This window comes from Mchenga conophoros, linkage group LG20 (genome assembly GCF_057382185.1).
Source record: "Mchenga conophoros isolate Kocher_MC1m ecotype Shallow Benthic linkage group LG20, M_conophoros_male_GT1.1, whole genome shotgun sequence".
Taxonomy (NCBI): Eukaryota; Metazoa; Chordata; class Actinopteri; order Cichliformes; family Cichlidae; genus Mchenga; species Mchenga conophoros.
In genome coordinates this window covers 35,504,330-35,530,839 of record NC_140545.1, presented here as the reverse complement: position 1 = coordinate 35,530,839, position 26,510 = coordinate 35,504,330, and the positions used below count along the sequence as shown (strand labels likewise).

At 42.9% G+C, this 26,510-nt stretch overlaps 1 protein-coding gene and 1 long non-coding RNA gene across 5 annotated transcripts in view; one reads left to right on the top strand and one right to left on the bottom strand.

Moving 5' to 3' along the window:
• Positions 1–181: 181 nt before the first annotated feature.
• Positions 182–25,076, bottom strand: LOC146551315 (protein NDRG3-like). 4 transcript variants are annotated; one of them, XM_085258768.1, is made up of 17 exons: positions 24,939–25,008; positions 17,139–17,210; positions 16,899–16,931; positions 13,547–13,601; positions 11,436–11,541; positions 11,217–11,337; positions 8,506–8,568; positions 8,353–8,413; positions 8,160–8,246; positions 7,291–7,347; positions 7,102–7,205; positions 6,367–6,432; positions 6,231–6,282; positions 6,103–6,150; positions 4,280–4,315; positions 4,031–4,082; positions 182–2,202 (listed from the first exon to the last, which is right to left on the bottom strand). In XM_085258768.1, exons 3-17 carry the CDS (start codon positions 16,928–16,930, stop codon positions 2,042–2,044), a joined length of 1,101 nt encoding a protein of 366 aa, XP_085114894.1. In that variant the 5' UTR covers position 16,931; positions 17,139–17,210; positions 24,939–25,008; the 3' UTR covers positions 182–2,041. The 4 variants fall into 4 exon arrangements, with proteins under 4 accessions (XP_085114894.1, XP_085114892.1, XP_085114893.1 ...); XM_085258766.1 differs by lacking the exon at positions 13,547–13,601 and having other exon boundaries at positions 24,939–25,076; XM_085258767.1 differs by lacking the exons at positions 13,547–13,601; positions 24,939–25,008 and adding an exon at positions 18,737–19,489.
• Positions 25,011–26,510, top strand: part of LOC146551313 (uncharacterized) — a 34,249-nt gene continuing 32,749 nt past the window's right edge. The window contains exon 1 of the long non-coding RNA XR_014890126.1: positions 25,011–25,152. This is a non-coding gene — a long non-coding RNA (uncharacterized LOC146551313). The remainder of the gene's footprint in view (positions 25,153–26,510) is intronic.

The following is a 26,510-nucleotide window of genomic DNA, read 5'->3' as shown; positions in this document are numbered from 1 at the left end:
AGCCCACAAAAGACCCCTACTTGAATCAGAATCTCTCTCGCTGTGGGACTATTCTGGACCATGTCCCACTATGGACGTGCCACTCAGCTTCATTGAACAGCTGATTTATTTCCAGTAGAATCTGAATGTGAGTATTTTTAGCCACTAAAGAAAAGCTGAGACGCTCGGCCTCGACCGTGTCTCTGGATAACGAGTTTTATTTCATTACAAACAGTGTTTACATCGTGGAACATCCAGTGAATCAAACTTCTCTGTAACAGAACCGCTACCAAAGCTTCAGTAGAAATTTCCAAAGTAATAATACACAAATGAGTGTAATAAATACAACAAGGACAGAACCACAGTCAGAATATAGAGAAGAAAGGAAGTGAACAGTTTATGGGTCGACCCTGCTGTCCCCGCCAAACCTGAATGTTTCATAAGAGTCGACATGAAAAGCTGCTGACAAACACTGGCGTTCGTTTCCTGCTGAATCGTCCAGCAGGGGGCAGCAACACCATGACCAAGGTCACCCTTTGGCCTCGGCTGTATTTTCCATCACGTTCCAAGAAAATGTTCCTTGAAAGCTGCAGGACATTTCCAAGAAAGCCAAACAGCCTGCTGTCAACTGTAGGAGAAAAGCAGCTTCTCAGTGGGTGAAAAAACCCTGGTTCATTCTGTTTCTTTTACACATCAGCTGTTTGTTTCCAGTAGAAACGCCTTCTGCCAAGTGTGACACTTTTATTATGCAGTGAGAAAACTGACAGCAGCTCTCATCTCATGTCTACAACATCTACGTACTGCAGAGATCTCAGCCAATGCTGAAACAAGGCTGAGCTGTACTATCACGTAATACCACTTTGATCCACTAGATGGAGCCGTGAATCAGCGTTAACATCTGTACAGTAGTGTTTCTTTCACAGTCATCACAGCTTTCTGGTAAAACATCGCCACCTTGTGGTGAAAGTTTTCATTAACATTTTTTCCCAAAAAACAATTCCTACAAATAACCAGAATCCAAGAAATGCTCCAAGATTTCTGCAGCAACTACGACCACCTCCAGCGCCCCCTGCTGCCAGCTTCAGCCTAGAGAATCCTCATCTGAGGTTTGGTTTGTTTCAGATGGAGAGCAGCAGGTTTACAGCTGAACAACATCTCATTACTCACTACACTGACACCACGGCACAGTTTGCATGCCAACACTCTACAAGGAGCATGCTGTGGACGGGCCGAATGAACCGAGCTTCAGAGACGGGAAAGCGAGGAGACTGTGGAGGTAACAGGCAGACTTCAGGATGTTTCGCTAAATTATCTGGAAAAAAATCTCTAAGTTGTTTTTACACTTGAAGCTCAGGCAAAACAAATTGTACGGCCACAGAAAATCCCGTTTAAACATCAGCAAAACAGCATCGGACGAAACCAGCTCAAAGTTCAGTCCCACTGACCTTCATGTTTTAATGTGTTTACTGAGCTGTACGAGGACCCGGCTTCATGGTGCACGCTCACAAACACCGAGGGAACCATTTAGGGAACCGCAGCTCGCGATGCCGTTTTTTGTCGTTAAACCAGGTCAAACTTGCGTCACAGATCTTCTGTCAGTGCGATTACAAAAATACATCTGGGTCGGAAGCACATCCACTTTGTAATGGGCACCAAAGAAGGGTTCATTTAAGAAACGAGCTTCATATCAACCAACACCACCAGCAAAGATAAACAAAATATTGATTATATAAGAGTAATGACTAAAAGAAGAAATCAGGAGTGAGAAAGGAGCAGTGAAGGAACACAACAGCTGTGTATACATACAAACCGACTGACCTGTGTGCAGTAACGCCTACAGAGCGCAGGAAAAAGGAGCCAACATGGCGGCAGCTAACACCGAAATGTTTATGACATCATTCAACGAACCCTAAACTCACAGGGAACAAATTTAGAGAACAGGCAGCTGGAAGTGAAGCTTTTGAGGGCTTTCTATTTTCAGGAAAAACATTTACAACTAAAAGAAAGGAAGGATCTGATTGGACGAGAGAACTGCAGGTACACAGAGGAAACGGGAACAGTCCTATGCAGTCATTTCAACGGTGTGTACTGCAGTGTTGTCAGGCTCGGCGCAGTTGGCGCCCTCGTTGGTGGTGCTGCGGCTCCGGACGCCGTCTGTGGAGCCCACGCTGGAGGCCGAGTGAGTCCTGGAGCGAACCAGCCGGGTCATCCCCGCCGTGGGCACTGAGGGGGCGACACAGATGAAAACGCGTTAGTGACAGAGTAACAGAGGGCGGAGCCAGCGAATGTATGAGCGGAGGCTGATTTGAATCGTCCGCGGTGAGCCGAGCCGCTGGATTCAAATCTGATGACAGTCTGTTCACACTGAAGCTTTGTCCTGTCATGCGTGACGCTCACTTTACACACAGACGAAGAGAAGCCGCTGTAACACTCAGGCCTTCTGCACAACAGGAAGTCCACGTGTTCTGCTTTCACCCCACTGCTCTCATTGTCTGGACGGATGACTACTTTTCAGGAGGACACGACTCGAAGCTAATGGTCCAGTGTGTGGGCTCCCTCTGCACGCTCCCTCATCTAAACACAAGCCCCGCGAATGGTTCAGGTGCAGACTATCACCTGCAACACATCCTGACCAACTCTCCAGCCCTCTGTTCATGTGAGAAAACTCACTTCGACTTAAGCGAACACAGATCCATCTGACTGAGTCATGATTGTCCTGCTCTGTCTCTTCTCTGAGTGTCCCGGTGTTATGATTAAACTGTGTTAAAAGTGACACTTTCAGAGGTACTTCGTTTTGTGCAGCATGTTTCTGAAGTGCTGAGGTTTGTACAGCAGTGGAAACAAAGCAGAAGAGTTCACAGGAAGTGTTGGATTCCTGCGGTGGGACAGGTGTGTTCTCGGCCTTTCAGACACGAGCAGCAGCTCAGAGTCGAGCCCGAGAGCCGACAGTGTGAACAGAGAGATGTGCTGGCATGCAGCGCAGCCTGCTGGTCGCTCACTGCAAAGGAAGAAAAACGTCAGCGTGATCAGCTGATCGACAGCATGCACACACATATGAGGGGGAGAACGATGGAGAGGACGAGAGGGGTTCAGATTCTGGTTGGAATCCTGATACCTGATTGGCTGCTGATGTGGTGTAAAGCAACATGAGGGACTGGAGGAAAAGAACAACAGAGAGAAACAGGAACAGAGAGGAAGGAGGGCAGGGTGAGAAACCAACATGCTGTAGTTTAATATCACACACACACACGCACACGCACACACACATCAGGTGTGTGTGTTTACAACAAATCCTAAGGCAGGTCATGCTGTGCAAACTGTTACTTACACAGAAAATCTAGTGAAGCTGAGCTACAGACGGACAAACAGACAAAGACACGAGTGTGAGGGCACCACACGCTGCGTTAGTCCTGCAGGAGGAAATGTCTACAAACGTAACGCACAACCACTGTGGGCGTGTGCAGCTAGCCAAGACCTGTAAACGTGCTGCCATCAAATTGATGGTGAAGAGGAATGTGGTGCTGCTACGGCTGCCAGCAGACTGCTGAGGTCGCCCGTAGTTTGTCTGCAAACACTCGCTCACTGCTCTCTAAGTAGTAATGAAAGTGAAAAACACAAACTGGAAACGGCTCACTTTCAAAGTAAAAGTTGTGCTCCAGCAAAACAGCTAATATGTTTCAATGTGTACCTTTACTTTAAAAGCAAGCATTCTGCATTACTGGTGATGTCACTTTTTCCTGCGTGTCTGAACTGCTTTACAGACGCGTCGGCGTCTTCCATATAAACTACAGGCGACTGTGGCCATGTGACCAAAGTGATCACAAAGAGATTTTTGGTACAGCACCGTCGTTGTGACCAGTTTCACCCGGCGACAGCCAGCAACTGCAGGAACCACTGGCCAGCTGCTCGTAGAATTCATATGTTTTTACACTGAATACAGTGCACAACTCTCGGGTAATGTGCAAACCATAAACCAAAGCTGAGATCATACTTAACAAACTGTTAGACGCTTTTCATTTAGTATTAAGGGGAGTCATGAAATGGTACTCACTGTAACCCATCCCCTGCACAAAGTACTTGAAGGCCTCGGCTAGTTTTCCAGGCTGGTGAAAAACAAAACACAAATTTCCTCAATTTGACACAATTACTAACAACTACAAACATTAAAGTTGTATTAAGTTTCAAAACTTCAAATATGAAGGACAAATCCTGGTCCTAATCTTTATTACAACAGGATTATTTTCTTATTATTACAACATGGTGGAGGAGAAGGAACAAGCAGGGAGTTGCTGAGGCTCACCTGAACCACCTGAGGAAGTCCTCCACAGTCTGCCATCTAGTGGAGACACAAAAAAACATCATGGGGATAAAACAGCGACCCTTTAAAGCAGGGGTCTCAAACTCCAGTCCTCGAGGGCCGCTGTCCTGAAACCTTTCCATGTGTCCCTGTTGCAACACACCTGAATACAATTAGTAGCTCATTAGCAAGAGTATAGAACTTGACTGCATGCTGAGGTGGCAACCCCTAACATTCATTCACTCATGAGCTGCTGTAACATGAATGACTGAATTGCCTCCTCAGCATGCAGTCAAGTTCTATACTCTTGCTAATGAGCTACTAATTGTATTCAGGTGTGTTGCAACAGGGACACATGGAAAGGTTTCAGGACAGCGGCCCTCGAGGACTGGAGTTTGAGACCCCTGCTTTAAACGCTACGATGACCAAAACTAACAAGCGCATTAAAGTCTAGGTTTGTAAGGCTACGTTCACTCTGCAGGTCTTAATGCTCAATTCCGATTTTTTGATCAAATCCGATTTTTTTGTCTGCTCGTTCAAACTACAAATAAAATGCGACAGCAAACGCGCTCTAGTGTGAACCCTCAAACCGGCCCGCATGCGCAAAAGAAGACGTCACACACAACGCGCCCTGTTTAGACCCAGAGCAAACAGTATGTTTGACTGATGGCCCTTAATATAAAGACTTTGGACTTCATGTTTCCCAATTTTTGCTTTAAGTTATTTTGTTATTTACATAATAATGTAAATAACAAAATAATGATCCTTATTGCTGTTTTAGAGGAGCGCTGCTTCAAAGGATAGCTGCAGATTTCTGTCAGAATCTGCAGGTTATGCAGTACAAATAAAATGTTCACGTTTCTCCAACGTTGTCTTCCCAGCACTTTCACCAGATGGCCAGGAAGCGTTCACGATGTCTTCTCGGGCGCTTCTCTGGCGCTGATAATTAGCATCTGTCTTGTGTCAGTGACGTAAAAGACGGATTTAATGCGACTTGACCGTTCACACAGCAGTCGCTTTCTAAAACATCGGATATGTATCGGATTCAGGACCACATACGAAAGTGACCCAGATCGGATTTGAAAATATCGGATTTGTGCCGTTCACACTGTCATAGTATGATCGGATATGGGTCACATAGGGTCAAAAAAAATCGGATTTGATGCGCTTTCGCCTGCAGTGTGAACGCAGCCTTAGACATACAGAGACTCTTTTAAACAGTCTGAACAAGTCTGAGAAATATTTATTAAGCAGATTAATTTTTGGATATTCAGATCACATTTCAATAATCCCTCATCAGTGGTGGTGGAGTATGATGGGAAGAAAGATTAAATTAACCCCCATGAAAATCCCACTTTCACGATAAATTCATAGAAACAAAGACAAACAATTAAAAGTTAAATTCTAAACTCAGAAAGTCAAACCGTGTCATCCGCCCACCCAGCGGGGTGAGCGGATGACCTTTTAGCCTTTTACAGCTGAAGGACAAAAATTAAAAATCCAGATCTGTGGAGGGTGGGAGTTTTAAAGGGTGCAGGGTATTTATTATGATATATGAGACTCTATTAGAAACATAAATACTGTGCAGCCTAACATAACAGTACTGATATGGTTAGCTGTGCAGTTCAGACCATCCAAGATGTTTGTGTTTCAGCTGCAGTGAGTGAAATTCGGGTGTTTTTATGGGTCCCTTACTTGGTATGTGTACGCTGATACATGTGTTGCATCCACATAGTTTACGACTGCAGCTAATCCAACTAACTAGCCCCCCCACCCCAGGTGACATCATCAGGTTTCATAAATAAAATGATGAGTAGAGACGGTACCTTGAGCAATGTGGTCTTGGTGGGATTCATTCTGGAGTTACACTCCACCTGCAGAGCGCACAGACAGTGTTCACTAGAATGTGACATCATTTACTGGCTGTTGTCATGGAAACAGGGCAGCCACTCACCACGACATCAACGGCAGGCGACGAGTCCCCGACGACCAGCAGAGTGGGACACCTGAGAAACGAGCACGCCGAATAACGGAACGAGTCACATGACCGTCAGACATGTTGAACGAGGTGAAAGAAGACGAAGACATACCTGACGGTGGTGGCTGTGTTCTCATTCAGACCAGAGACAGGACGCTCCATCTGCAGCTCGGCGCGACTAACACACACACACACACACACACACACACACACACACACACACACACACACACACAGTAAGGCAGTGAAGTGGACACAGTGAGCTGCAGCATCAGTGAGTCTGGGATTTTCTTTCTTTGTAAGGAGCTCGGATCAGATCGAAGCAACGATAAAACCAATGAAAATCTGAAGCTTTCTGAAGGGTCCTTCAGCCTGTTAGCACTCTGCACTGAAACTTGATGTGAATAATGATTTGCTCACACCTGTGATGTGAGGATGTCTGTTCTGCCACCTGAGCTGTCAAAACACATGTGTCTTCTTCCTAAAGATCAGCACAGCTCTTATTTCCAGCTCCCGTCCGCTGTCACTGATGATGATTACAGGGGCTTGAAAGCAAAGCTGTCAGTGTGCGCTCTGCAGCCTGCTCTCTGTTAAACACTGTTTCTCAGATAATTACGGAGCATTTTGTTGCCCTGAAAGATGCAATTAGTCCAAACAACCTCAGTGTTTGGGTCAGGGTGCTTCTGAAAAATGAAGCATCACTTTAGCTTCAGATCGAGCTCTGAAGCAGGAAACATCCAGGTTTCCACCACATAAACCGACAGCTGTGGAGGACGATTTGAGGCGAGGATTAATCGCATTTATAAATTGCATTTATTCATCACATCCACAGTGTTCAGTGTCCTACCTGCTGTAGCTGTTGTAGAACATGGCCAGGTTGTCCTGTGGTATATCCTGAGAGATGTGGAGTCGATACGTCTGGATTATTTCCTTGTTCTCTGTTAACTCGTCCTAAACACACACACACAGGTTTCAGTGGTGGTTAACCACAGCTTAGAGTCATACAGAACGAGCCTGCAGTGCCTGCTGTCCTCACAGTGCTGAAGTGATGCCCCATGATGATGTCCACCAGGTTGCTTGTCCAGCCGCTCAGCTGCAGGAGACAAAAGACGAACAGACAAACTGATTCTTGGTGTTCGGCTGACAGTTTAAATGATGCTGTCTCTGTTCACACGCAGTGACTAACTGTAAGGACAGTTGAACTCTGGAGCTTGCAGACAGACCTGAGCTCGTTCAGAGCTCGCCTGCAGATGTGTCTTTCTGCTCCGTATTCTCACTCACTCGACCCGCTCTCTGCGGTTTAGACGAGGATGCTGCCTGAGCACAGCTGAACCTCTCACTGTTCATCCATCGAATAATTACCGCTCGGACATCACACAGACTTTTTGTGGCAAAAAAAAAAAAAAAACACCTTAATAATAATTTTCTCAAAACTGAGCATGGTGACAGTTTTCTGTGCATCCTCTTGGTAAATATTATATGGGACGTGCCACTTTAGCTGCTTCAGCCTGCTTTCAGTTGCTGCTGGCTCTGCAAGCCACTCTGCAAGCCACTTCCACTGCAGCTTCTCGATTTCATGCTTTGCATCCTCTCACTTTTTTCTGTGTGGGTCTTAGTACTGCACTCTCTTCCTTTTGGCTTTACATGCATGCACATGGAAAAGTGGTGGTGAGAACATTTCTTTCAAACCATTACCGATAAGAAAGTATCTGAAGTTGACTTTTAGTTCAATACAATTAACAAACTTCCTCTTTGTTTACTTTCTTCTTTTTCAAAAGATGCAAACTTAAAAAAAACAAATCATACGTATTCATTTTATCCTGGCTCCACATTTCTCCACCTGCAGATGTTTAAGGACAGCTGGAGTCGGTATCCAGAGTTTGTGTGTGTGTGCGTGCGTGTTACCTTGGAGGCAGCCCAGTCGATCCAACCCTTGGCACACGGGTCAACGTTAATCAGAACTAAACCCTCCACCAAACTGGGCTCATTCAGCTGAAACACGACAACAACCGTCATCAGTTACATCATCTTCATCATCATCAAGACTGAAAACCAGCGACCCTCCTGTCCCTCCTGTCCCGTCCTGTTTGCTACTTACTGCCAGTTTGGTGAGGACGTATGCTCCGGCTCCAACGCCGATACCAATCACGCTCTTTATGCTGATGATGTCACACAGATACACATTAGGGTATGCTGTCTGTCTGAAAATTACCCATCATGCACTTGACTGAACAGAAGACGGCAGACTTACTGAAGCTGGGTCATGACAGATGGCAGCATCTCAGCCAGCTCATCCATGCTGGGATACTGGTACCTACACACACAGTCATGTTTACATCACTTCAGAGGACATCACACCCACTTGGGGACGGAGTAACTCACATCTGACACACAGATGTGTGTCAGATAGTGTGTCAGTGTCAGATAGTCTTCGTTTGTGTAGAACAGAACTTTTGAGAGACGGGGAACCTCGGGGAGAAGCTTGTAAAGAAGACAGCACTGCCACTGACTTCTATAAATAACTGACGCCTGGAGAATAGTTGAGTGGGTTATTATTTTGTCAAGACAGAGACCATCGTAGGCGGTCTGTGTGTCATTTTACTTCCAAAAGATGGAAGGTTGTCTTCAGGTTGTTTTGTTGCTTTAATTAATTTATTATCAGCAACAATATAAAATTATGCACAAAAGGAATTACTAATGTAAAAAAAACAACTTGGTTTTGTTTATATATGTTTATATATAAACAAAACTCCAAAACACATTTCTAGCTTTAACTGAACTTCAAAGCAGAGCTACTAGATCACTTAAATTACACAACTGAAAGCATGTGTGTATTGTTTGTGTATTTATACACAAGCACTCATATTTATTCAAATAATTTTAAAAAAGTTCATTTACCTGTTACTACCACACAACAAATCTGGTCGTTGGTACTTCTTGGCTTGTGTAGCCACCAGGTAACAAAAGCTCAACACTGCCCCCTAGCATCCTGGAGCACTTCTGTTGTGTTTTGTACGTGTTTTGTATGTAGGGGCCACCGTAAATATACTTTTATTTATTCGAATAAATCATATAATACAAAAACCAACTATTTACATTTTAACTTTTAACTATTTAAATTTTCAGCTTTTTCCTTTTAAACAAATTTAAAGTGAAACAACACAAAACACTGCAAACCACAACACAATTAAATATAAATTAAAATATGAAAACAAAAAGAAGATGCACATTCTCTGTCATATGGACCTGCATGAATAAACTTTCTGAATCCTTTATCATCCACAGCTGTAAATAGTTGTGGATGATTACTATACCTTTCTAATGTGACGTTGTTGTCCCTGGCTCTCTCTCTCTCTTCCTCCCGCTCTGTTCCTGTGCTACTGAGTGTAACTACCGCCCCTCCCCCCTCTGCCCAGCGCAAAGCACAAGGCTCACGTGCTGAGTGAAGCGGAAAAAAGTGAGAGAGAGAGAGGAAAAAAACAAACCACGGCTCCCAATAAGGAGCCGGCTTGCGTCGTTCACTTTGAAGATCTGGCTCCAAGAGCAGTGTCGTTCGCGACCGACACATCACTAACCAACATTTTAAGCGCTGTTAGAAAATCATCTTTCTTTGTTAGATTTAGTCTGCTGCTGTTTACTTTGTAGGTCATTATTTGTTGTCACTACTACTATACCGGTTTGGATGAATTATTATAAATTATTTTCAACATTTTCTTTGTGTAATGTAAACCCACTACATAATATAAAGTCATTTTTATTGCCTGAAAACAAGAGAAAACAAAGTTCTTGCTGAAATAAAGAACTGGCATTCATCACAGGCCACATTAACCCTTCCACACAGTCAGTCCTGCAGCACTTTGTTCTACAGCTTTTCCCCATCATGCACACACTGATGGATGCATCAGGAACGTGGCTCAGCATCCTGCCCCATCCAAACCTGCTTTAACTGCAACCAGTGGACAGTTAAAGCAGTGCAGCGATCATAATATCCAGTGCTGTGAAAATCATTCTTATCAGATGTAATCGTATTCATAACAACAAACTGCTTCTGCTGTCACAGTGTACAGCCGCTGTGGGTGGATTGTCCGAGCTGTGTTTCCACACACCAGCAGAAGCTGCTACTGCACAGCTGAAGGTGGGAACAATCACCGTCTGACACCGTCTGTCTCTCTGCTTTATTATTTACAAATCTGAGTGGAAAATTAGAAGATTGTGAAGAAGCATAATCTACACAATAGCTCTGCATAGATTTAGGGTCCAGTGTTAACGTGACACTTACTAATGTAACCGACCACTGTAACTGTGTGTAAAGGAAGAGTGTTCTTCCTAAGCTGGTGCAGGTTTCTCTGACAGCTCCTGTTTCTGCTAACAAGTCAAAATGCTGCAAATATCAGGACACTTCAGGTTAAATACGGGTTTTTAAAAAAAGCAGCAAGCATTCCTGAAGTATGTTGTTGCAACATTATAACTGTTTTTATTAAATATAGTCTTTTTCTATTCTTTGCAGAATCTATTTTTGCATAAAGTCTTTGAGGTTTAGACTAAGATTTGAACTCCAGAAGGTTTTATTGCACAGTAACGACATAAAACTTCAACTTAACTTAATATCTCTGATATTCTGGATTCAAACAAATCTGATGCATTTTCTGATTTCAAAATAAAAATCAAGTCAATGACTAACGTCAGCTCTGACACTAAACAGAGTCCTCACAATCCTCCGAGGTAGTTTTCTTGATTTAAAAACACAGCCTCACAGAAACACAGCAGCTGTTCAATGGGGACAGTTTTGTGTTAACAGCAGATCAGCCACAAGAAAACACTGGTGAGTGTTACACCATGGAAAACGGCACCTGTGTGTGTGTGTTAATACCCAACAGAGCATGCTGAGAGTGTGTGTGTGTGTGTGTGTGTGTGTGTGTGTGTGTGTGTGTGTGTGTGTGTGTGTGTGCGTGTGTGTTTTACCCTGTAGGGAATATAGGAGCGTTCTCCTGCTGTCCCGGAGCATCAACATGCAAAACTGAGAAGTGCTGCGTCACTTCCTGCATGTCTTCAAAGTTAAAGAGGCTGTTGAAACATGACTTATCTACACACACACACACACACACACAAAGAAAACAATGTGTTGTGTTTTTGTTGTCACATAATTCGTTGCTTCATTAACCGTGTCCGTGTTTTACTCACGGTTGAGTCCGATGTCGTGGTAGGTGAGGATCGTGGGCCGGTTGCCTTTAGCGGCCCCCCTCATGGTGACGTGCAGCACGCCGTGGGCCGTCTCCACATCGTGCTCCTGAGCAGCATCGCGAACAACACACAAACCCCGCCCTGTCAGCACCGACAACAAACATGCACTGCAGCACGGAAGGGGGGGGGGGGGGCTCTAATATCTGGAGTCATTTTAAAACAGTAAACAAGTGTCAGCAGCTCTGAACAGATCATTCATGTTCATGTGATCAGGAACCACGCCACACGAACGCGTGGCGACTCTCAGCCTGTCACAGGCTGTGTAGGAAATCATCCACATTCATCTGGTAACAGATGGAAACACAGGCAGGCGCACAGACCTGTGAATGGATTCATGGGTGCTGTAATCTCATTACTGACTCATGGAACCACCTGACAGATCCCATTAATGGATCTCAAGTTCATACTTACTCACATGCACACACAGTTTTACATGTTTGGATCTGCGGCACAGTGAGAGCATTCGTATGCTTTTACTCAAAGCACAGAGTCAGCGGACACACAGAAGAGCACCTCACTAAGTAAATATACTATAAACGTGCTAATAAACAACATCATGTGACACGTGACTACGCCATTTTCACACCTGCACTGCATTAACCTCAGCGGCTCTGTAACACCAGGTCTTCAGTTCTATTTTAAAAAGTCTGCATGAACAAAATGATCAATTTTTAATTTCAGTTACAATTTTGGGTTCCAATTAATATTAGAACAAGAACAGAAGTTTGTTTCAGCACATTTTTCTTTTACTTTTTCCAGAAAAGTCCAAACTCTCCCCCCTCCAGGCTGTGGAATAACTGCTTCAGTACACACAGATTTACTTATTTAGCTTTTCCAGTTCAACTGTAATTAAAGTTCAAGCAAATCCACTTAATTAAAACACAGATTTCTATTTTGATGTACTCTCAATTTTTTCCAGTCTTTGAGAAACCTCGTTAAATAATCGTGATCACTGGCAAGTCCATAGTACGTGGACTTCTGTACAAATGATTTAAGGTACTATAGTATCAATTCAGAATCGTGTCTAAAGCAGGTCGTTTCCTGCTGCGTGCTTCATGTGAGAGAGGAAAACTGTGGAAAAGATCCCAGGACGACTCTTCTGAAACTTCCTGTGTGAAACCAGGCTGAGTACAAGCCCGTGTGTGAGGTTCAGTGCACGTAAACACGAGGATGCTTGAAAAGTCAGTTTCTTTGATGAGTCTCATTTCTACAAGTGAGCACAGCAACAAGACACGTGCGTCAACGTGAGGACTGGAAATAAATTAGGCTGATGATGTGAATCTGAGGACTCGCTTCATGCAGACCTTTATTCAGGAGTGCGGTCAGACGGGCTCAGGACCTGTGATGTGGAAAACAAGTGGAGGGATTCACCTTTGTATGAAAGTGTGAGAGCTTTTCTCTGGATTGGTGAGTCAAACTGTGATACTTCCTCTAGCAGAAGTTTGTAGGATGAAAGTCTGCAGGCAGCAGAGTGAAGCTCCAAGCATGTTTAAAACAAAGTGCTTTAGCTAAAGTGTTACAGCTGTTCCTGACTTTGGGGAAACAGTGTATCTTAAAAGAATAAGAAAACACATTATGAAGCCTCTATACTGAACTGAACTCAAAAATTAGTTTTCACAGTTTTCCAGTGCAACGGCTGAGTCTCTGCTTTGACAGCACGCTTTATTCAAGTGGACCTCACACGGTTCTGAGGTCCACTTCGGCGACCTCTGAACTGTCTGAGGCAGGAAGTGAATTCCCTGCAATCAGAAATAGTGGTCTCAATGCTGTTACTCATGCAGTACCATCAGAGCAGTGACAGTGAGCCCAAACACGCAGCCACAGTCATGAAGAACAGTCCTCAGACACGATAGCGCTGTACATAGACGGACGTGTTGTAAGTAACATTTTAACGGATTAATATCACAGCATGGAAAAGCAGCCAACTCCTCTCCAGCTAACTCGAGGCAACTAAAAGCAGAGAGCAAGCTACGAAGCAAACTGGCTCAGCAGCTGTAAGGTATCAGCTGGTGAAGCATGACTCCAGAGGAGCTAATGAGCAGCTGACTCACCACCCCAACTTCTAAAGAACAGAAGATCTGGTGCAGATCCAGAGAGTCAGACATCCTGACAGAGGACAGGAGGAAGAGAAAAGGTTTCAGAAAGATGGAGGTCAGCCGTGCTGACGTCCTTCAGCCTTCTGCTGAGTGAACACAGAGACGGGAAGCGGGGGTGGTATGATTGGATCAAGAGACATAATCCATGTGGTCATTGGCCGAGAAGTGGAAGGTCTTAAAGTCTAAACAGTCGAACCTGCCCTCTCTCTATCTGCAGTCCCCTTCAGCTTAAGGTACTTTATTTCTACCTGCAGGAGGTTTGATGAGAGCTCCCTCCACTCATACAAACCACACAGACGACACAGGCGTACTGCAGGTGCAGCTGCCAGTAGAGCAGGGCGATATGGCCAAAAATATTTATCACGATATATATTTGAAAATTTGCGATAACGATATAACCGACGATATAATTGATGCGAGACAAAATACAACTCCACAACATTACTAGCGCAAAAAGACAACCTTCCATTTATTTTCACTTAAACAAGAAGCTGGTTTTTATGTACATTAAAGCTTTATAAAAATGTAACAGTGCAAATGCAAATTCCTTGCTGAACGTTTAACCAAAAGGCATTTCCAGTAGAAATGGGCTGACATATCCTGAGCATAACCATGTATAATATCCACTGAAGTTAAAAAGAGGTGCTTTGCAACATTAAACTGCAGTGTGCAGTACGTATTTTTCGGACCATAAGGTGCACGGGATTATAAGGCACATTAAGCGAAACAAAGCAGTCAGATAAATCAAACTTGATTAAACTCATTCTTCTTGCTTCCTCCACTTCTGTACCATTGATTCATTAATGTTGAATTCTCTGGCAGCTGCTCTATTCCCATGTTGTTGCAGTATATTAATGACTAACCTCGTATTGTGGATGGATTATCTCAGTTGTTCTCCTGACTGAAGTTTGGTCCGTTTACAGCATCCTGCCATGCGATTGCATTTGTCTCTAACCATGAGGAACCTTCACGTTAACTTTTATAAGTGGAAAAGTGTTAGTGTTCTCCTCCAGCTTCACTGTTTATGTTATGCTAACATAGCTGTGTCGCTAGCGATCACGTAGCACATCATTATATACCAGCTAGCCCAACTTCAGTAACCCTACAAACGTCACTGCTGTTTAGTTTCCTGTCTTCATTTATGTTGGAAGTGATAGCAGAGCTGTACGTTTGATTTTTTTCAGAAATCTCTCAGTCAGAACATGCTATATCATGCTTAGGTAACTAGCGAAACTAGCAAGCTAACTTCCGCTAGCTTCCTGCTAACTTCTAACTCCGTTAAATGTAATAACTTTAGTTTTCATGGATGCCTGGAAGTTAAACTTTATAGTTACACCTGGTAAAGCAGCAATGCTGATCGTTTTATTAAAGATGAAAGAATTTAGACAGTTTTTAACTCTAAGTGACGCTGCAGTGTTGTTTGACCTGAAGATTACTCCCAGATTTAAGAGCATCTTAGTCTGACAAATACGACAATAACAACGGCCGCTTGCATGTTCTGCAAAAAAATGTGCTTTGTCGTGTATCTGACGGACAAACACCAAACCAGTTCCACATCACGGAAGTTGCACCATTTTTACAAACCAATTCTGGTTCATCTGTTTCACTCAACAATCGGCCATGTGCATGCGCGTTTTACTCCCATTCTATCGCGATATTTCATTTTCCTATCGTTGCCTAACATTATACCGGTATTACCGTGAACGGTATAATATGGCCCAGCCCTAGCTGCCAGCTCAACAGGTGGATTTAACACCATTACCCAGAAATCAGTGGATTTATCCACCTGGCTGTTTTTAAGAAAAGCTCAGATCACTAGAAAAGAAGCAGACTCACAGCTGCACACTCTGAGTGAACCACCTGAGACGTTTGTGGAACTTTTTAATTAAACTTCATCTCCTGCTCTTGAAACTGACTAATTTAAAAGTCTGCTGAGAATTTACTGTCCTGATTAATCTTCAGTCCTCTAACAGAACACACAGACACCTGAGTCTGGACCTGTGGACCGTGCTGTTGTGCTGATTTGGGAAGTTCTAGGATTTTTTTCTCCAGATGTTGTGGAGCACTATCTAGCAGGTATCTGTGTGACGCAGCTGTCCAGTTTATGGGTGCAGGCTGATATCCGAGCTAGCTAGAATTAGCTAATAACTTAGCACTGTGCCCACTTGACTAATTCTGATCTACAGCAAAAATACCCAGTCTGTAACCAGTGGGTGATATGAAATACACTGAATGTCATCTACTGTATTATTGGCGTTTTTATTTTTGTTTTAAATTGTGAGGAAAATGTCGATTTCCCTGACACGAACACAGCTGGGGAACAAACAGTCCGAGCAGCAGCTCACTGCTCTACATTTACCCCGTCGCTGATGCAGACTGACCTGCTGTGACGTTAATATGACGGGTCCAGAGGATCGATCCATGTGCAGTCCTGCTGACTTCAGCCTCACAGTTCTCCTCAAATATGACAGACTGGGACACTTTCCATCCATACAGTTAAACTCTGTTTGTTTGTCTTTTTTTGGACCAGCCTTTGTTTTTATTACAAGGCAGGAAGAATGCATAGTGTATTATCACATCAGCTGACATCATGCATGTCATCTCAGGATCGGTCCAAGCAGGTTTAGAAGACCCTAAACTCACACTGAGGTTGGACCAGAGGGCCACAGCTAAATCAGCTGAGAGAGTCCAAAAACTGAACAGCCCCTTTCACAGTCAAACCTTCAGATTAAAACACAAGAACTAGATCAAAGTGAGGGGGAAATAAACACTCCAAAATGAAGAAAACCTCCAGTTCTGGACAGTTAGAGTGCTGAAATAGCCCAAACACATACCACAGCTGGGTGCTGATACAAAAACAGGCTGCTCTGTAAATGCTTCCACCCCCTCTGCTTCCACGCATGTAAAGGTGAACAACAGTTCAATAAAACATGTGCCTCCATCAGCGCCGCTTCTAATAATAGCTAATATTGAACGTGACTGATCAGTGTGGACTTGTTTCCTCCTAAATCGATTCTGCTCAACAACACACAGCAGCCATCAAACAGCAAACACTGTTTGATGGGCCTGTAATTACACAAGGATGAAGTATCTCTGAGGTTTTATCCACTTCTCTCACACAGAGTCACTTTCATTCTCAGCTACAGGTTATCAAATAAACTTGTACTGTTCACTCTAAGAATTTTAAAGAAGACCCTGCTGGGGTCATTACTAAGAACTCTCACGGTTGGTGGCCGTGTTACATCTCAGAAACAGTTAAATGTTGTCCATGAATACAATATGAACAGAATTTCTGCTGATGACTCACCTGACAATCGAAATCCTGGAGATTCCTCCCATTCTGAAGAGACAGAGACAAAATTGTCACTTTTTATGTCAATCGCAGTTTCCAGGAACTGAACACAAAGACGACTGTACCTCTGTATTTTATAATTCATTTGACAGAAAATCATTTTCCTCAGAAGTAGCTTAATAAAAGTTTACAGTTTACTTCATCCAACTCCTGGACTCCAGGTCTGAGGGCACCCTGTAAGCCCCGCCCCCTCACCTGTCCTGTCAGCAGTGGTTTGATCTCAGTGAGCTGGACATCATGTAGCTCCTCCATCATAGGACAATCCACCTGTTAAAGCACACAAACAGGAAGAGGAACAGTTTGTTTTACTTGCAGTTGTCGAGACTTCTAATAAATACATATATAAATAAAAACAACCTTCCTGTTTGTTTTTGGGGGGGGTGGTCAGAAGCATAAGAGGAAGCAAAAGTAAGTAAATAAAAAACAGCTGACACTGTTTCACATCCACAACAATTTAACTTTTAAACAAACAAACATTAAGAACAAACTGTGTAGGAAGTAAAACTTGACTCATTTTACTACAGTTTATTAGCCTTTAAAACAACGAGTTCACCAAAACTAAGCCTTCTGATTCCTGTGCTGCAGGAAGGAAACCACACAGCCTCAGACCTGAAGCTGCTGGGCGTATGTGGCACATCAAGATGCTAATGTTTAATCCAATTTTATCCATGCATGTGTCTTAAAGCCCCTCAGGCCTGAACATGGCAGCTCTGTAGTTTACCTGTAACCCTTCAGGCCAACTTTACCAGCACAAAAACGTGAAACTTTTATATCCAGCTTTGAAAGTAGACTCAAAGAAACAGCCCGCTGTGCCAAAGCCTTGACCCCTTTGTTCTTTGTCGGCAGCTTCTCTTTACACTGACTGGAGACGTACCCAGTTTCTCAACTAGCTTGGAAATTCTCTTCAGCATCAACTTTCATTTTTGCTGCACTTTCTGTTGGCTGCGCCCGTCTCTTTAGTTTGTCCTGCGTGGACTACAGCACTACAGCTACAACTCCACTAAGAAACTTCGGACACGCATGTTTTTAAGATAAAGATTTGCTAAGAGCTGAATTTGGTTTCAGTTGGTACATGTGAGCTAAATGAGCACATAAAATGTTAGAACAGACTCACAAAGAATTTAAAGAGTTTCAAAGTTTTAATTCAATGGATTTTATAAATGAGTGCTGGCATTAAAGTTTATGATCCAGCAGCTGTGAAGATCTCACAGGTGTGACTGTCACAAGTATTTAACGATGACAGTTTTCTTCCTGAAGGTTTCCTTTAATACAGACAATTTCATTTTTGTGAATGTGTTTCCATGACGTGTGTGAGTGTGGAACAGATATGTTTCATCATGTAATAAAACAGTTGTGAGAACATTGTTTTCTTCTTTTTTGATGTCTTATTCATGACACAATTATCTAATTTATTTTCAAATTAACTTGGTTAATTTCAATGGAATTAAAAATAACATTTTCATGACTATTTTAAAAACAATATTATAAATGAAATACCTAATACCATGATGCATGAGAGTGGAGGTGGAGCTCTATCAGTGGAAGAAACACTTCCTCACCCATCTAAGTGAGCTCCTCAGTCCCAGCCAACAGCAGTACAGTTGTCCACTAACCAACAATGGGCCGTGAGCTCATACAAACTAGAGATGGACCGATCCGATATTACGTATCGGTATCGGTCCGATACTGACCTAAATTACTGGATCGGATATCGGAGAAAAATAAAAAATGTAATCCGATCCATTAAATATCACGAAAGCACCTCACAAAACTTGCAACACGCCGTAACTCACCTCAGAACGTAGGCATCACGTGATAGAGCAGCTGTGGCATGCAGGACCTGTCGGTGGTCTGGATAGCATGTGGAGCTTCGCTAGCAACCTGGCATTTCATCTCCGACAAAGTTATCCCCGAGAGAAGTAAAGCAAGTGTGTAAGTCCATCTCTGAATGTTTGTAAAGCATTCCCACGTTAAGCTTAACAAGCGACTGCCTCTCGCTCTCCGGCTGCTACTTCAATCGTGAAACTGCTTAAATCAGCTGATCGGCTTTTCTGTCGCGAGTCTGTCTCTCGTTTGTTTTTGGTCCACTTTGCGCCAGAAAGAGGAAACCAGCGGCTGAACAACAGCAGCACGTTTAAGCTTGATAAGCTGTTGTTAGAATTTATTTAATATTAATTTCTACACCAGGATCTTTTTCTACGTAGCTGACGGCTGGTAACTGTGCAGGGGCGGATCTAGCAAAGTTTAGCCAGGGGGGCCGATAGGGCATTAACTGGGAAAAGGGGGCACAAAGACATACTTTTCTTTCTTATTCTCATTTAAAATGTCTAGCTTTTAATAAATAATTATCTGACACCCAAAGTTTTAATTTGATGTAAAATGAATAGAAGTCAATTACTGTACATAGTGACTATTAAGTCTAATATATATACCCTAGTAAGCTATAGTACTTTTTACTTTGGGAAGGTACCATCTGTGCAGTCTGCAATTTTGTTGAAGAAAGATGTTGAATCTATTTAATATTTCTTGAAAAATAATTGATTTCTGTGCATTTTTTTTCACACTGCATCAAATTAAGGTTGATTACGTCGATTAAGCATCATGAGGTGGAGCGTGAGGGGTGGTTCCCTATTTTTTATTTATTTAATTTTGTTGTTGCTGGGAGTTGGAACCCTATTAGTTAGGTTGCTTAATATTTACGCTAAGTACTCTTTAAAATACCAGAATAGGGAGGATGGTGTAGGTTTAAGTTTATTAGATTGATCAGTATTGCTGAACTATGAAATATTTTTTTTGTATACAGGTATAACAGAATAGCTTTAGTGTAGTTGTTGTTTTAAACTTGAGTATGAACTTGCAGACTTGCAAAATGCAGCAAGATATTTTAAAAAACAGTTTTGTTGATTAAAAAACACTATATCGGATTCATATCGGTATCGGCAGATATCCAAATTTATGATATCGGTATCGGTATCGGACATAAAAAAGTGGTATCGTGCCATCTCTAATACAAACTAATATAGCGTACACGGTTATGTACCAAAATCAACACTGCAAATTAGGGCTGGGCCATATTATACCGTTCACGGTAATACCGGTACAATGTTAGGCAACGATAAGAAAATAAAATATCGCGATAGAATATGGGTAAAACTTGCATGTGCAGTGCCTTTGTCTTCATACGCACGTGGCCGAAAAGCATGGCGGCGACGGAGAATGAGGGACAGCGGATCGTTGAGTGAAACCGATGAACCAGAATTGTTTGTAAAAATGCTGCAACTTCAGTGATGTGGAACTGGTTTGGTGTTTGTCCGTCAGATACACAAGAAAGCACTTTTTTTTGTAGAACATGCAAGCGGCCGTCGTTATTGCCGTATTTGTCGGACTAAGGCGCTCGTAAATCTGGGAGTAATCTGGGTCCAAAACGCCGTCCACTTCAGGTCCCAAAGTCAAATGATCACTGCAGCATCACTGAGCGTTAAAAACTGTCTAAATTCTTTCATCTTTAATAAAAGGATCAGCATTGCTGCTTTACCAGGTGTAACTATGAAGTTTAGCATCCAGGCATCCATCAAAACAAAATTTATTACATTTAACGGAGTTAGAAGTTAGCAGGAAACTAGCGGAAGTTAGCTCGCTAGTTTCGCTATTTACCTAAGCATGATATAGCATGTTCTGACTGAGAGATTTCTGAAAAAATTCAAACGTACAGCTCTGCTCCTCTCTCTGACTTCCAACATAAATGAAGACAGGAAACTAAACAGCAGTGACGTTTGTAGGGTTACTGAAGTTGGACTAGCTGGTATATAATGTGCTGTAAACGGACCAAACTTCAGTCAGGAGAACAACTGAGATAATCCATCCACAATACGAGGTTAATCATTAATATACTGCAACAACATGGGAATAGAGCAGCTGTGATAGAATACAGCATTAATGAATCAATGGTACAGAAGTGGAGGAAGCAAGAAGAATGAGTTGAGTAAAGTTTGATTTATCTGACTGCTTTGTTTTGCTTAATGTGTCTTATAATCCCGAGCACCTTATAGTCCGAAAAATACATATTTGACTTTTTTATTTGGCACACTGCACTTAATGTAGCAAAGCACCTCTTTTTAACTTTAGTGGATACTATAGATGGTGAACTCAGGATATGCCAGCCCATTTCTACTGGAAATGCCTTGCTTTTCAGCAAGGAATTTGCATTTGCACTGTTACATTTTTATATAGCTTTAATGCACATAAAAAACAGCTGCTTGTTTAAATGAAAATAAATGGATGGGGTTTTTTGCGCTAGTAAAGTCGTGGAGTTGTATCTTGTCTCGCATAAATTATATCGTCAGTTATATCGTTTCAAATATATATCGTGATAAATATTTTTGGCCATATCGCCCTGCTCTACCGCAAATCACATATTGGGTAAACCAAACAACCAAATTAGAGGAGAGCAGAACACAGAAATCATCAGGCTGGGACTCGTCAGTCAATTTAACACCTGCAAGCCAGTGTGCAGGTGTTAAACCAACACAGAGGAACGTTGGTTTAAACAGAGAATCAAGGATGACGCTTACGTGAAAAGGAAAAAGAAACATCTCTGAAATGAGGAGGAGGTCTTAGAGTACATCTTTCACCATCTTAGCAATGTAGGATTGCATATTAACAATCCTACATTGCTAGTAAATAATGCTAGTTCCAGTAACCACACAACTGCACCGTTTGTTGGGGAAACCTGCAGTCGGCTCAGAGTGCAGAGGTCACCCGGACAAGCGACGAAACACCCCTCCCACCCAAAATCACACATCCAGATGAATGGAATCGACTTTCACTAATACCAGAAAATGTCATGGTGTGAATTAATTTGATTTCCATTGGACCGACATTCTATCCTTCCATCCATCCGTGGATGGATGAACCCAGTCTCTGTGCCTCTGTCACAGTCTACCTGTGGGACAATTCACCCTGTGTAATCCAACTGTGTGACTCTAATGGAAACAGTGATCTCTGGCTGGAAGTAAGCCATCCTCCTGTGTGTGTGTGTGTGTGTGTGTGTGTGTGTGTGTGTGTGTGTGTGTGTGTGTGTGTGTGTGGGCAGACAGCTTGGGTAACAGTGTTTCAGCAGAGTGGTTTGGATGGATGTTGAGCTTCCTGTGGGCACTTTGGCTCCAACCCAAACACACAATCGGCGTGCGAGTCAGATGGAGCTCAAACTGAAAACAAAACGAGCTCAATCCCAAACCCAAACATGAACGGTACAGAAATTAAACTGATCTTTTTTACAATTAGATTTTACTCTTATTATGCGGCACTGAGGTGAAACAGATTTATGCGTCTTCTAAAAGAAAATGTCTTCTCAGGACCGGGGATCAGAGACCAGGGAGGATGACTGTTTCTATGCAGTAGTTGAGGCTCCTTTTGAACATTTGCAGCAACCTGATATGAGACACGCGGCGAATCCAAAAACTACACCTCAACTTAGACATGCTGCAGTTTTTATTTTAACTACCATTCTGAGGAAAAATATAGACATTACCTATTATATCAAAGTTATATCAAAGTCCAACAAGAGCTTGAATTCAGTGCAAAATTAAAATTCAAAATTAGTGTAAAAATCCATCTGATTTCAACATGATTTATTTCAAATGTGGCTCATCACAGCACGCTTTTAGAGCTCATCTGGCTGAGAATGATGGGCCTCGCATATAAAAGCCACTATGTGATGAGCTGGGAGTGAGAATCTGGGTTTGTGTCCACCCCAGGCTCTTTGCTGCATCCACAGTCTGCAACAAAACCGATGACCTGATGGTCCAGGCCCAATAAAGCTGACTGGCCAGCCATTGGTCTGTTCCTGCCACTGATGCTGTTTCCAATCAGCAAACAGACTGGTACAACCCTGACTAACCAACAGTTTTTCTTTCCCGATGGTATCTCAGTGTTGTATTAAGGCAGCGTGTGAGGCAACTGAAACACAGAGGCTGTTATTAGTGGTGTGGTAAACACAAGTGAAGGTGTCTGTGGTGACGGTTTCATTCATGTGTCTAAAAATGGAGTGCAGACTTTAAAATGTGTTTCGCAGCACACCTGTGACTAAAACAGCAGCACAGATGGTGCTGTGGTAGTTTATGGTGAGCTGATGCCTCTTCTCTCACAGCAAGTGGCAACGAGGCGGAGCCACGACCGAGGCGGCGAGCCCAGGTGGAGTGAAAGAAAAGGACTCAAAGCAACAGCAGCACCACTCGTCACTGTGATTAAAAGCTCAGTGGGGGAAAAGCCATTAAGAGTCCTTTAATAAACCGTGTGATCAACTGAAATATGAAGAAGTGACTTTTCGAGCCGCTCCTGTCTACCACAGGTTTGTTTAACACAGAAACAAAGAACAGGTTAAATAAGTTTATGCTAAACTTTGCTATCCTCTCAGTTTCTAGCAGCGATGCCTGCAGCATGAGAGCGAGGCTGAGCATTGCCGCTCCTACATTAAAGCTCAAGGTACCAGCAGTACAGTAAAAATTTGTGTTTCATTTATTCGCAGCTTCAGTTTTTATTTCTCTTATTATTATTTTTTACATGTTTCTGTGATATAGTGACTGTAGAGGCTTATATCAGCTTCTGGAGATTCATCCCTGCCTCCCAGTCTGTGGGCTTCTGCTTGTCCACCTGCTTTTTAAGGACTGACCAACGAAATAGGTTCTAAAAGACCAATTCAAAATTCCCAATGACCCAAGAGATATATGGTGATCTTATTATTATATTATTACTATTATTAGACTGTGAAACTGAGAAGAAAGCTGTGCTGTGAGCCTAACACAGGAGTCCTTAAAGTCATCATATATTTGCTCTTTTAGTGCCTTTGTGTGTGTTTCTGTAGCTCTTCATCTACAGATTCATACATGGTCTCATCCTACACCATAGGTGTCAAACTCTGGCCCACGGGCCAGATTTGGCCCGCAGCCTAATTACATTTGGCCCGCGAAGCCATACCAAATTATTATTAGAGCTGGCCTGCTGGTATTATACAGCTAATATATATATCGTTTAGTATTAAGCTTTGCTTGTTCCATAATCAGTTTTTCAGCAAAACTTGTTTGAGTCCAAAAGAAAAGATTCATTCTTAAATCTGGAGGAAGATTTTTTTCCTCCATAAATATTAATGTTAGCCCGCGACCTTGTTCCAGTTTTGAATTTTGGCCCACTGTGTATTTGAGTTTGACACCCCTGTCCTACACATTAATATTTATCGGTGATTCTTGCAGGGTTTATGAAAATGCTGTTGAAACACATTTAATGGCCATAAATCTCAGGAACCCGCACAGACATTTGTTATGTCAGATAACACAGACCCTCTGCCTTAACTGTATATAGAACAGCCCCATTTAAGCCAGGAACCTCAATAAAGAAATCAATAAAATTGATTGATTATGCCCAGACTATAAACAAATGGAATGAACTGCAGCTTTATATCAGAAGGGGCTGAAAACGAGCAGATAAAATCAAAGGTAAATGATCAGGACGTGCGGCACTAGCAAAAGTGAGGAGACTGACATCATGAGCGGATTTATTTAATCCCAGCTCTATAAACAAGCCTCATCACGACGTTCTTGTAAACGCCTCAAACAGCTACGCACCTGCCGACATCCATCCGACTAATTAACGTGTAACAACAATAGATGCGAGGCTGGGCTGAACGGGATGTACCGAGGCTGTCCGCCCACACGCCCACACACACAGTGGCAGGAGTTATACTGTGGAGGATCTTTAACGTTTAACGTTAATGAGCGCGGATGCTAAGCCGCAGACCGACCGTTGCTACGTTACCGACACACACCTGTTACCAAACACACCGCCGCCATGTAAGCTAGTTCTCCGAGCTAGTAACCTCCACCACTAACTAGTAAGAGTTAACACTGAAACTAACCCGCTCATTTACCCGTTAACTGGTTAATTATCCTGAAGAGCAGTCATTAGTTCGTGCCGAGCCGAGTCGGACCAGACGCTACTCACCGTGTATTGTTAACGCCGGAATCTGCTCAGGTTACCGGTTTAATCCAGCAGCCTGTGACCGTTTCAACGTCAAAGACAGCCGTTAAGATCGACGTGGTCGCGAGGATCCTCTCTCACTGACTGAGCTCGCAACCAGCAGCACGCGGACAGTCCGGGGCGGAGCTACGTCAGCGTAAACAACAGGTCACGAGATCAGCCGCCATATTCTCAACAGGTGTCAAAATTTTCCACGAGCACCAGAAGCTTTGTTTCTGATATAAGATAAGATAAGATAACCTTTATTAGTCCCACACGTGGGAAATTTGTTTTGTCACAGCAGGAAGTGGACAGTGCAAAAGTTATGACGCAAAAATTAGAATACAATAAGAATAAATACAGTACACAGCTGTACAGAATAGAATAAAATAATATACTATATACAGTAGAATAAAATAGAATAAAAATATACAATAAGATAAAAATAGAATACGAATACAAATGCTATATACAACTGAGTAAAAATACAACGATGACAGAAAGGATTATTGCACTTAGTATTATTGCATATGTATGGATGTGTGTGTTTGTTCAGTTAAAGTCTTTGTTGTGGAGTCTGACAGCAGTGGGGAGGAAAGACCTGCGAAATCTCTCCGTCCCACACCGTGGGTGCCGCAGTCTCCCACTGAAGGAGCTGCTCAGTGCTGTCACAGTCTGCTGCATGGGGTGGGAGACGTTGTCCAACAGGGATGACAGCTTAGCCGCCGTTCTCCTGTCACTCACCACCTCCACTGGGTCCAGAGGGCATCCTAGAACAGAGCTGGCCCTTCGGATCACCCTGTTCAGTCTCTTCCTGTCCCCAGCAGAGATGCTGCCGCCCCAGCAGACCACACCTTAAAAGATAGCAGAAGCCACCACAGAGTCATAGAAGGTCTTCAGGAGTGGGCCCTCCACCCCAAACGACCTGAGTCTCCGCAGCAGGTACAGCCTGCTCTGCCCTTTCCTGTAGAGGGCGTCTGAGTTATGAGTCCAGTCCAGTCTGTTGTTCAGATGAACACCAAGGTACCTGTAGCTGTCCACAGCCTCAATGTCCATACCTTGGATGTTCAGTGGTTGCAGTGGAGAATGCTTGTGCCTGCGGAAGTCTACCACCAGCTCCTTGGTTTTACTGGCGTTGATCTGGAGGTAGTTCAGCTGGCACCAGTCCACAAAGTCTATATATATATATATATTTTTTTTTTTTTACTGCTAAACTTTATTTGTAGTTTTTAATTTGATTAAATTAGCAAATTAGCCAGAGGTCCCTTTACTACGGTTCGGAGCCGCGGACCTTCAGTAACAGTAATAAATCACACGGCAATAGTACATTCATGTAGTTGTAAAAGCATGGTAATATATTAAGTAATCCAAAGTATTCAGAATACGTTACTCTTGTTTAGTAACGTAACGGAATACGTTACAAAATACATTTTGGGGCATGTAGTCTGTAATCTGTAGTGGAATACATTTTAAAAGTAACCTTCCCAACACTGAGTCATGTTGCATGATTTAATTTGATCTGAGCTTTAGCTGTGGCCTCGCATTTGACTCCAGAGT